Source organism: Bombus terrestris, chromosome 12 (genome assembly GCF_910591885.1).
Source record: "Bombus terrestris chromosome 12, iyBomTerr1.2, whole genome shotgun sequence".
NCBI classification, from domain to species: domain Eukaryota; kingdom Metazoa; phylum Arthropoda; class Insecta; order Hymenoptera; family Apidae; genus Bombus; species Bombus terrestris.
Window position 1 is genome coordinate 7,551,590 of NC_063280.1, and position 12,214 is coordinate 7,563,803.

The 12,214-nt window shown below is 36.2% G+C and overlaps 1 protein-coding gene and 1 long non-coding RNA gene across 9 annotated transcripts in view; one reads left to right on the forward strand and one right to left on the reverse strand.

The window, feature by feature from the left end:
* Window positions 1-6,996, forward strand: part of LOC100643133 (myelin regulatory factor-like protein) — a 67,014-nt gene extending 60,018 nt beyond the window's left edge. For 5 of the 7 annotated variants that reach the window (XM_012315116.3, XM_048411192.1, XM_048411191.1 and 2 more), the window contains 9 exons: window positions 75-404; window positions 573-832; window positions 921-1,268; window positions 1,408-1,579; window positions 1,664-1,739; window positions 1,857-1,969; window positions 2,046-2,299; window positions 2,485-2,713; window positions 2,808-6,996. In XM_012315116.3, coding sequence (XP_012170506.1) covers window positions 75-404; window positions 573-832; window positions 921-1,268; window positions 1,408-1,579; window positions 1,664-1,739; window positions 1,857-1,969; window positions 2,046-2,299; window positions 2,485-2,713; window positions 2,808-2,882 — 1,857 coding nt within the window. In that variant the 3' untranslated portion in view covers window positions 2,883-6,996. The remainder of the gene's footprint in view (window positions 1-74; window positions 405-572; window positions 833-920; window positions 1,269-1,407; window positions 1,580-1,663; window positions 1,740-1,856; window positions 1,970-2,045; window positions 2,300-2,484; window positions 2,714-2,807) is intronic. The other 2 variants (XR_007226038.1, XM_048411190.1) reach the window with 2 other exon arrangements.
* Window positions 6,997-9,476: 2,480 nt separating this feature from the next.
* LOC110119757 lies at window positions 9,477-12,011 on the reverse strand. 2 transcript variants are annotated; one of them, XR_002308254.2, is made up of 3 exons: window positions 11,520-12,011; window positions 11,236-11,432; window positions 9,477-11,171 (listed from the first exon to the last, which is right to left on the reverse strand). It is a non-coding gene; the product is annotated as an uncharacterized LOC110119757 (long non-coding RNA). The 2 variants fall into 2 exon arrangements; XR_007226039.1 differs by having other exon boundaries at window positions 11,502-12,011.
* Window positions 12,012-12,214: the final 203 nt, after the last annotated feature.

Below are 12,214 nucleotides of genomic sequence, written 5' to 3' on the forward strand. Positions count from 1 at the left end.
CATTTAGTTACAATACTGTAGTATAGATATGACAACTTAACAATGGAGCCATTGCTAATGAATAATGTTCACAGGTGACTGGCCATATTGTCCAACCCAGTGATGCACGAGCGAAACAAAACGTACAGGAAGTGGACACGCGTGAACAATTGCGAAACGTGCAACAGTTGAGAGTAGTTCGTTATAGATACGCGCCAGAATTTGCACAGCATTCTGGTTTGGGTATCAAGCAGCAAGAAGACACGGGTGTCATAGCGCAGGAAGTGCAGCAGATACTACCGGAAGCTGTGCTGCCAGCTGGAGACATTGTCCTTCCAAATGGCCAGAGAATCGAAAACTTTCTAATGGTGAACAAGGAGAGGATATTCATGGAGAATGTTGGTGCTGTAAAAGAACTGTGTAAAGTAAGATGCTCATCCAAGCTTTTTATCCTTCAACTTCTTTTCCTTCTATCTTTATCCTCTAATTATTATTCCTATATCTTTTTTGATTCCTTTAGTATCCTTATGTTTTGTGATTTTTATTTGAACTCGTCGTCAGACAGTATGCTGAGATTTTGTGAAATTTGTCAGGTAACCGATAGCTTGGAAACTCGCATAGACCAACTGGAGCGAATAAACAAGCGGCTGGCAAAGCTGAAGAGGGGCGATAGTCTGAAAAGTTCGATTAGTACAATCTCTAGTATATCAAGTAACAAATACTCATCCTCTATCAATAGTAAAACTACCGTACAAGGTAAAGGAAAGAAGAGCGAGCGGGAGGACGAACTTCTGTGCAGTAATAAGTTTATCCAGATTATCATTGTTATACTTATCCTTATTATGGCGTTTTGGTAATTACAATTTCTTACATACAACTTGTATATGCTCTTGTACTAAACAAATGACTTGAGTGTTTGATCGAGTGTATTTAAATTTCAGCTTAGTAGCAATGGCGACGTTATACTTCTTAGAATATCAGAAACGTAGCAGCCTCGAGTGGACCGCGGTAGCTAGCAATGGAATGTTGGCTATAAGACCAGTTCATCCGTCGACAGCGTCGAGTACGCCTAATTACGATCCTCGTTACAATTCGTTGTTAGATAGTACATTGTCGTCTTCGTATACCAAGCACGGATCCCATAGTAGAGGCTTGGACAGTAGTTTGTCTGTGAAAACCAACGCGTTCTCCACGCAGGCGCCTCATACGAAACAACAGCTTTACTCTCAAGAAATTACTTGGTATCCTATTAGTCATTCTGGACCGCAACCAAAACTTGAGAAAAATAGGTTTGTAATTATTAACAATTTTAATTATTCCTTGCTTTATTATTTACTGATAATTATTAAAAATTATCGATGTAAGCAACTTACAGTATCCTTTGTTCCCTTCAAGTTTGAGATATTTCAATGTGTTAAATTATTTTAGTGAATTTCCTGGAAACTGGTTGGGTAGACATGGCGCCGGTGCTATTCCCAGTAACGTGGATGAGAACGATCAAGGATCGGAAGTGGACTCGGCTTTGAACAAAGGTCCAATTCCACTAGGTAGACCGTTGAATTGTCCCAGACACTTTAGCGAGTTTGAAAATCCCTGTCAGGTAACATCTTCTCGAATCGAATCTTCTATTTTGTCTTATTCCTTTTAATGCTTGTATTTTAAATGCATATATATTGTGCTTTAGATATTCTGTTGTACAGCCAAGATTCATCAGTTCGAGGATCCTCAACCTGATCATCCTCCGGAGAAGAAATCAATCTGTAAGTCGCATGTTACTTTGTCTCTAAAATTTTTTTCCTGGATATATTAAAACGACGCAATAAGAAATACTTTCCCATTGATGTGCGTAAACAAGAAATTCCTATTTTATTTTTTAGCAGATCACATAGAACAGCCATTGAACGTGTACGAAGAGAAGCGTAAAATAAGCAAAAGTTTCCAGAATGGTATCAGCCCGTCTGATCCAAGCACGCAGACACTTGTAAAAGAAGTAAGAGAAACATCAGTTAATTTTTTATGTTAAAGATTATCTTGGATAGCGTAAGAAATTATTCTATTTGTTACAGAACAATTACAAATATCTGCATAAAAGAACAAGGAGAGAAACCGGTAGTGGAGATTGGGCGGAAGTTGCCAGCAATGCTGCTGGATCGTTACCACCAGAACCAAAGCCACAGTTGTGGATAGTGGCAGAAAGCTTTAATACTTCGCTCGATCAAAAGTATTGTTCCGCGTCCTCGCAGGATACGCCGAATAATATATCTTGCATCATTCCTTTGTCCAAGTATATGCCAGATGTTCAACTCACGTTACATTTTATGTAAGTTCATAACTTTTTTAGACTATTAAGATACTAATAAAATAAAAAAAATTGTAAGTGAAATAAAATATGTCTAAATGCAGTACAGTAAGTAATAGAATAAACAAAAGTGTGATTCTGAATATGTTTCACATTGGAATATTCCACATGTTTAATTATAATCTGATTCTTCGCTTATGCTTCAGTGGAATGCCTTGGTACGGTCAAGTAGTGCAACAGTGCTCCTCGCCAACAAGTCCTGGCGTCGATGAGTCTCTAATTTGTGGCCGGAAATACACGATGCAACAGCAAGCTCAGCTGAAGATCGACATTGAAAGTAACAATCAACGGGGAGATCAATCCTTCCCTCTCGATGTTGCTCATTATCTCAGGAGAACGTTGAGGTTTCGTGTACCTACTGTACAGCCGCAAGAGGTAATTAATCCTGTCATTTCAAATTAAATCTCTTTCCTCTCAAAATGTTCATAAATATTATAATTTCTCTCTTCTTTCGATTTCTCTGTTACAGAATATCTGCAAGAATAAACACGGTGTCGATTACTCGGAGTACACGTTGCACTTTTATCGAGATTGCGACGAATGATTACTCTCTTAACGGAAAAAGATTCTATCCGTTGAACATCTATGCAGTCAGGACCTTCTTGTGCCTTCGTGACATATTCCGTCTCCATTTTCTCCAACTATGAAATTATATACAATGTGTTTGGTAATATATCTATAATATACATATCGTCAAATGAATCTGTAACTGTATTTTATATGTTATTACGATATACTATGTAGGATGAAGACTATGATGATCAATAGGAACGGATAGATCTTACAAACTCAAGCTAGATGTAATGTAGTAGGACTTAGAATTTCCATTTCATCGGTTAGGAAATTATACGTGCTCCTTTGCGTTAAAGACATTGAGGGTATAAAGAATTCATTAGTTGATGGGTGGTAATTCAAAGACTTTATTATTTCTCTTGTTGTAGAAAACATGAAAAGCGGTAGCGAAAGTAACGTTATTAAGTGTAAAATATTGTACAAAATGAATTAAATTTAACGTTAAATATGAAATTTTTCAACTTGTATCAATACATATATGCCTATTATCTCTTTTTAAATCAGAATGATTTCAAAATCACACCCATCAACTACAATCAAGGATCGTAACGTATCGTTCCAATCATTTTTACGTTATTTATACTCATGTACAGAATATTATCAATATTATTACTATTATTATTATTATTATTATTATTACTACCATTATTATTATCGAAGGAATATTCGCACTACATTAAGAGGAAAAATCTAACGATCGATGTTCCAGTCAAATCATATCTTTGGTTTAATTTATCGATTATATTCTATGTACAGCCTATATATTTTCATTCATTGCCGATCTACATATTTACTATCTAAAAACAAAACGTATCACGTAGAAAAATAACAAACGATATATTCTCTAAAAAGTAAAATGGACTTTACAATGGGACAGAAACTAGGAAGACCTTCAACTAAACGTGAATAATTTATGAAAAAAGTCTATTTATTAAAAATGTACAAAGCAATATCGGTCATTCTTTATTAATTTTCTTCTTAAGATCTTGATGTTGCACGATCATAAATTTCATTTGGATACAATAAACATTCACGAGGCGCGTTATCATAGAATTTCAAGTTCCTAAAAAAGGTATTTGTATGATAATTGTCCATTTCGTATGGTAGAATTAGTTGCATACACTTTATTTGCACCTACTCTCTAAGCAATCTTTATTCGTTGCATGCGAGTAGATCGCCGCTATTCACATCGAATCATTATTATTGATATCACTATTATTGTTGCTAATTACAATACCTAATAAGACTACTATCATCGTTACGTATCTGTAATTAAATTCAAGTTATATCTTTGCATTCGCGAGATTCCAAGTGCTATCCTATAATTAGTTACTTTACTTTTAAACATCTTAAAACAAGAGGAAGAAATAGTTATCTATTGGCATGCAGGATGTTAAAAGACGTTGCAGTCAAGTCTTTTAAAGGCATCGAAACAAGCAAAAAATCTTAATAAGCAAATAGCTGCAAGAATACAAAGTTTCAAAGTTGTACTATCTTTTAAACTACTATTTTAATAAGTTTTATCTTCTAACATAATAGCAGAGCTTTATTGGCTGTCTACGCTTGTAAAACTACAACGACATCCTTCTATTTACTATTGCCGAGTGACATCATATGTTTGTCTACAATTATGTAATACTAGTTGTACTAGCTTATTTTATTTGATTTTGTAATAAGCGAACAGTCGTAATAGCTCGCTTCGGATGTTTTAAACATCGACCTAGTTAAGTCTGTTGCTCCATCAGAATAACATTCGTAGCTAAAACTATTTTCTGACGATCAAGTGAATAATTTTGCGCTCCTTTTTATTAAGATGCTGCATGCTCGACTGCTACATATTTTAGTACCCTGCATGTATACACTACTGGCCAGAAATGTCAATCCAGTTGTACCTATTACATCAAACCTCTTGTTCACACTGTTATTAATTCGAAGTGATTCGAAGTGATTGATTAAACCTCTTGAGAACCTAAGAACTAAAGAATTTTCCAAATCAAATTGATATATCGTTGAACACGTACGTTCAACGAGATCGTGCAAAGATTCCATGCTTTCGGCCAGTTGTGTACGTACAAATTAACACATCGTCGTTGTAATACGATTAATATAATTTATCGTAATTTCATTTGTATCTCTCTGAGACAGAATCCAGTTTCTTCGACGCGTTATTCCACTCTTCTAATTTTGTATTTATCTCTCGTGTATATGCGATCGAAACGCGCCACTTCTGCCGTCCATACGTTTTCCTTACGCGGAGACATTTTATTGTATGTTTTAAGCGAATATTGACAAATATCCACGTATATAATATATACATATATACATATATATATATATATTTTTACAGAGAATATATAAGCTCACACGCACGAGCATACGGTTAGCGCGTATCAATTTTTCATGTACGTGGATCGTGTAAAAAGAAGACGACGCTGTTGTACAGTAATTATACGTAATGATACGCGTGATGATAATATTAATTATACGTATAAACGCAGATATACACGCAACGTATAACACACACTGAGACATTAGAAATGTTCGTTAGAAAGTAAAGTAGATATAGTCATGTAAGAAAAATCGACGGTTCAATTCAAATTAATTCGACGATAGTTCCCATAGTATTATCTCATTCTCCATACTTTATTCCATCTGCAATTTCATCTCCTGATTTCTTTTTATTTATGTATACTTTTCTGGTTCGATAAAATGATTACAAACATGTGAAAAGATTCGTCAAGAATAACAAGGGATGAATCGTGTTTTGACTATTAATATTATATTGCCTAATATATATATATATAATATATATTTAATATAAATATGCGTGCGCATATGATATCACAGTAATATTGATATTCCGTGTATAATTGTTCGTAAATGTTGATTTTATACAAAATCTACTGAAAAAAAGAAAAAAAGAAAGATGAGTAGGTCTTGTATAAGGATTGAATGAGAGAGAATATTTGATGTATTATTTCCTTGGAGGATTCTACGAACAATCGACATTTGTATATTTTTCATTTATCATTTGTAACGCTTTATTGTTGCTTTTACGTTCGTTATCGTTTATTGTATCGCTATAATGTATCAGAACTTGTTATTGTTTTATATTTCGATGTATTATACCGACAGGTATCCGAAAGAAGCAAAAATGAAAGAAAAGGCAAGAGAAGGATCTACGTATACAAATTTTAGTTCATTTTTCATGACTCCGCAGGGGGGTTGATTTTTCTTTTTTGGTTTGTTTTTTCTAACTAAAACGAAAATAGACAAAGTGATCGCAGAAGTGTCATAGTGTTGTAAACAGCAAAGGAAAAATTTCGGAATAAAATAGAACGTCTATAACGATAAGTACATATTTCGTAAAGAAAGAATTTCTCTTTTAATATAAGTAGCATAATCTCGTAAGCCCTAAGTAATTGTCAGTAGGATTTGTACATATAGTTTCTAGCGTATTGCGATGGTACGTGTACTACTTGCGGTAAAAGAACGTTCTGAAAGACGTTCGTCTTCGAGCGAATTAGAGATCGTAATATGTAATTATACGTAATTGTAATGCTGTCGATGGAAAAAGACGAATTACACGGAGACATGTAATTTTCCAGTGATATTTGTACGCGTCGTATCATCCGATCGTCGATTTCGTTTTACGAAACAAACGCGGGGGAAAGATCGGTCGTTTGTTGAAACTTGAGGAAAAATTCGGTATACACGTTAATCGATAAGTTAATTTACGATATTTAAATATTTAAATATATTGGTATCTATATTTATGGAAATTACCTGGTAAAATCGAATCTACGCTAAACCGGATATTAATTTTAGAATCTCTTCTTCGACGAATTTTTAACGATGGCGAAAGCTTTCTTCGTTGAACGCTTTTCTTTTATTTATTTCTTTTCGGTGATCTCTGAAAATGGCGAAAGCATAGTTGTTAAAACTCGAGATATCGAGTGAAATTAATCCTAATTATAATTAATGTGCAATTTGAACGAGGTATATTAAAAAAAAAAAGAAGAAAAGAAAAGGAAAGAAAGGATACTTTGAACGTGATCAATGAATAAATGCAATTGAACGATTGACTCGCTAGTCTCATTATACTCTGTTCTAACGTTTCTCTTTTCTATTAATATCAGACATTAATATCTTTCATTTGATCAATCAGACGATTTATATCGTCGCTCGTCGAGCATCGAATAGCGATATTTATGTATATTTGAACAGACTAAAAAGCAAAAGATGGGAAACGCATGTAAATGTTATATTCACGTATTTATGAACGTATTGTTAAGCCAAATATACATATATATATATATATATATATAAATATATACATACACGTAACGAAACTGTATTCGCAGGAAAATAAAGATATTGCTCCAAAAACCTTTCTTTCATCTTTCACTGCGTAAAACAGAATGAACTATACGTCTCGATTTGCGTGCTACGTTTAAATTAATTATGATCTGATCGATCGATCAAACGATCGAAAAGAATAGCCGCGCCAACGCTCTAATAATTTTCTTGTAACTGTAAATTAAACCTCGCTAAAAGAGAAATAAATCAAAAAAAACGGAGTTCCCGTTGATTTTGATCGGGCCAGTAGAATAGGAACCGTATCTGACCTTGAGCTATTAAGTAGAATAAGGATCGTGGTCAGACGAGTTCGGCAGAATGTTCCGCGGATCGTAAAAGTGGAATAGCCCTGTTTCTTCTCGTCTTTAAACAAATGGAACGAGTCTCGGCGTTCAGATAAGTGGAATAAGACATCGTAGTCGGACGTCATCGCACGGAACTGATCGGACTCGTATACTTCGATCGCTGTTGTAATTTTTCTACGATTCATTGAATTTAACATCGATCGATAGCAAGGCAACATGGATTTACTGAAGAAAAAATTCTGCAAATGTCCAATTTATCGGACATTTTTCAGAATTGTTGAAATTATTCTTAAATCGGAAACAGAGATGTTTCATTGATTCTGAAGTTTTACGCGAGTTTCGAGAAACGATCGTACGGCAGAAGTTTCCATTCACAGAACACTCTGCTCTATCTGGAAACGCGTTATTTATTTATCTCGAGGAACGGATATCCGCCAAAGCAAATGCAAAGTCGGTCAATGAAAAGCCACGGTACGAAAGATCGTCGATCAAGCATCTCGTGGAAGCCAAAGACGTGACGTGGAGGAGCGAAAATATCGTTCGCGGTCCCTAAATAGCGTACAGCCATCGTCGCGGTTTCCGCGTCTGCTCGACGTCCGCCTGTCTTTCAGCTACCGCCACGATTCGTCTGTTATTCCGACAAGTCCGGTCCCTGTTTGACGCGTCGTCGATATTTTCGTCGACGTCTTGTCATCAACGTCGAAACGTGTCTTCTTTCAGTCGCTTTTATCGTAAACCGTCCCCTGCTATTCTTGCTGTATCAAATTCTACGGATATATCTACAAATTGTTTCGCTTGATTTCCGGTTGTATGAGAATCGAGTGAGCGTCTTATCACTAGGCTCGCAGGGTCCAGCAAGCGGAGACTCGAAGGCTTAGAATTTGACGACTCGAAGGATCGAAGGATCGATAGTTCGAAGATCCAGGAATTCGCAGAAACGAAGGATCGCAGGTTCGAAGCTGCGGAAAATGAAGCGATCCAGCAACGACCGTCCCAACGAAGTAAATAACAAAAATTCAAAGGAACTTCCCTAAACTCTAAGGATGAAAAAGAGAATTGAGATTTTAAAAATCAAAAGCTCGAAGATTCGACTTTCAGAGCTGGGAGACTCGAGACTCGTGCCGATCTGGGCATTCGTACAAGTCCCACGGTTCGACAATTCAACGCTCGAAAACTCAGAAACTTCAGGATAAAATGAAGGGGAATCTGAAAATTGAAATATCAACCAAAGATCCACGGTTCCTTCTGTAATTACCGTCGCAAATGCTATTTCAGCGCAATTAAACGCGTCTCGCAAAGCTTCAACTCTACCTACGATACGCCGGTCTTGCAACAGAACGACACGTGCGAGCATCGTGCGTGAAATTGCAACTTGAAGATTGAACGACTCGTCACGCTGCATAGAAATTTACACCCACCAAGAGGACGGTGCATGCCAACGGGCAGCAACTCGAGGAATTCGAAACAATAACGTCGAGACGCTAAACACAGTGTCAACGACACGCGTTCATCGAGATACGACCATTTTCAAACGTAGCTACCGGCTATTTGATATATATAAATGTATAGAGAGAGAGAGAGAGAGATTTGGCAGTGATGGTTGCATTAGTCACGAATGGTATTCGCGATTAACGATTAGCTCTCACCTGGATCGGTGCCACTTACTCATTCAAAATAGAAGGCGACCATTCCGTGTCCAATCTGTGTGAATATTTCCGTCCAAATGCATAGAACCATCATCGTAGAATGAACTGGCTCGTCGTTTCACAGTTTCTCGAAGAAATTGAAACGTTTACCGTGACTAATGAAGAAGTAACGACACGTGATAAGATGAAATATGTAACTTGGAATGTTTTACTTTCGGAGAAACTTGTGGCTTGCAATTGCTCTTTTTTCTTTTCTTTTTAGTAGGTAGGCTATTTTATAATGTATTTGTTGAAGTGGTCACCACTTCTAGGAAAACTCCACATCTGGTCTTTTTAGTTTTCTCAAATGCTGAAGCCATCGACAGCATATAGACAAAAGAATAGCAGGGAGGCAGACCATAAACGGTAGACAGGCGACGTTGGTTTCGGGGTTTTCAGTTATAAGGTAACACTGCTAGCGTGCGGATCTGGACCAGCTCAAATTGTATTCCTGTATTTCACTATTAAATCAAATATATGTTGTATCTTACACTTTATCCGCGCGTTTTTCTCTCTTTATATACTGAATAACCTCAACAGTATTGTTTTATACAAATAAGGAGAGACAAAAGCGTATAACGTATGCAAATTCCCTAAGAGTTCAAACGCGGATAAACAAAAGAACCTTCTCTGTTTAACGAACAATGTGACGTTATTCGTCGTTACGGACAACCGATTTGCCAAACAGTCATTTCACAGACGGACTGTTAGACAAGAAGAAGGATTTCGAGCGTTGGAAATAGACACGATCATAAGAAAGAAATTATTATTTAGAGTATTGAAGATTGACAGAGGAGGAGTCGATCTTCAGGTAGACCTTGTACAAAGCTTTGCTGTTCATTATTATTTACTGTTATTGATTATCATTTATTGTTGTTTACCTCTGTATTTTATTTAAGTATTGTTACAATACACTCGATTTTCAGACTTAAGAATCGATCCCTGAATTATCCAAGAATCGAACGTTATATGTATATCTCGTTGATGTTTACCGGGCAAAGATACAGAAATGCATAGTAAGAGGAAATACGTAACTTGGAATGTTTCATTTTCGAGTAATTCGTGGATTGGCGAAATTGTTTACGAAAGAAATTATTTCGTAAATTTGAAGAAGATACATGTTATATATTGAACCAAGTGAAATTTCATTAGTTTATATAAATGTCGAATAAACTATGCATTTGGATAGGAATAAAATACATTTTCAATAGAACAAAGTGCGTTATGTACTTTAGAAATCGATATATTAAATCGAGATGTATTAAATGTTAAAAGACTGATATCTTCCATCGGGACGAATTATTTCTTCGACGAATAGATTAAAACCTGCTACTTTATAAATAAATCAATATTTCTATCTCAAAAAAAAAAAAAAAAAAAAAAAGAAAAGGGAAAAAAGAACAATTTACTTCACCGGCGGATGTTCCTTCGATAAATAAAATAAAATCTACCGCTTTATAAATAAATCCTTCGAACGATGAATTATTTGTTTACATAAACGTAAGCGCGTAAACTTGTATCTGCTGCGAACAAAATAATAATAGCAGAGCGAAACGCTTAACGAGCCACACAAAGCCAAAATGTTTTCTTTAAATCGAGCCATGAATGAGACTTTCTATTCATTAAGTTGCACCTACTAACTTTTGTTTACAATCAACAATGGAACATTTTATATAATAGTAGGCAGGTGAAATCTGTGAAAGGTATTTCAAGCGGAGGCACAAAAGAGGGTTCGTCGAACACCCGAAAGGTCGTAAATTCCTCTATCCGTGACCTTGGTTAGGCGCCAGCACTCGACCTTCTCCAGATGGCTGGCATAACTTCCCCTTTTTATCGTCCGAGGTTGCTCGAATTTCTCTTATGAAAAATAAACCATATCCCTGGTATTTCGTTAATTTCGCTGTTACTTCTCTAATTTCAAAATAAAACGTCCAGCATAAACATATATACTTTGAATAATTCTCAATAAACTTACTTGGTTCGCTATTTCGATAAACCTTCATCGATCGTTGCTATCCATCTCGATATCAAAACGTTCTAATGTTATCCGGTTTATTTGCATTTTTGTAAATTATTATAAAATCCGTTCAATTATCGCGTTAAATCGTTTGTTGTTCCCGGACCATAGAAACAATTTTCTGATTATCACTTCGTCGGACGTTCGCTCATCGTCTAACGATCGAGAATATTAGAAGATGAGAATATTAGAAATCAGAATATTAGAAAATATTATTATCATACCATAGCATATGATGATACCATAACTTGGCTTTCTCGATGCAAATTCTACCACCTATAAATAATCAGGGTCGAGCACGAGGAACCACGCGAAAAACGCTAGAAACTCTGTGCCTCTTTCGTGAATAGACGGTCGAGATTTTTCTACGAGACGCACCGAGCTGCCTCAAATTTATTTATAACGCCTGCCTCCTCCTCTCGTTGCGAAGCAATTCGGTGCAATTGAGTTTGTCGTTTGCGTGTTCGTGTATTGGTCGTTTGAGGTGGCCAGAGGGTGTCGTCTCGCAACGTTTTACGACTCGAATCTACAGCGATTATGTAAGCACGTTGACGCTGATTCGCCTAATTACTTCGGGATTCGGTGGTGGCTGCCAGCTGCTGTCGAATTTGCTGCGCAGTTCGTGAAATTAAGAAGAAACCAAAGAATAAGGAACGCGGCGAGGAACATTCGCTGCGAGTGTTGGAAACATCGAACTGTGATAAATTCGACAATTATCTGCTCACAATGTTTCACGCGCCACTCTAATTGTAAAATTGTACACTCACGAACTAATTGTAAATTACAGCTGCGACAGACCAATTTTTACGACGTCGCTTTTAATTCTACGATTATCACGGTGGCTCGAAAATTACCGCCAGGATAAATATCGTATCGTGCACGTCGTTGCACGCGTCGTTATGTACGTGTTGGTATAATAATATAAGATTATATCGTA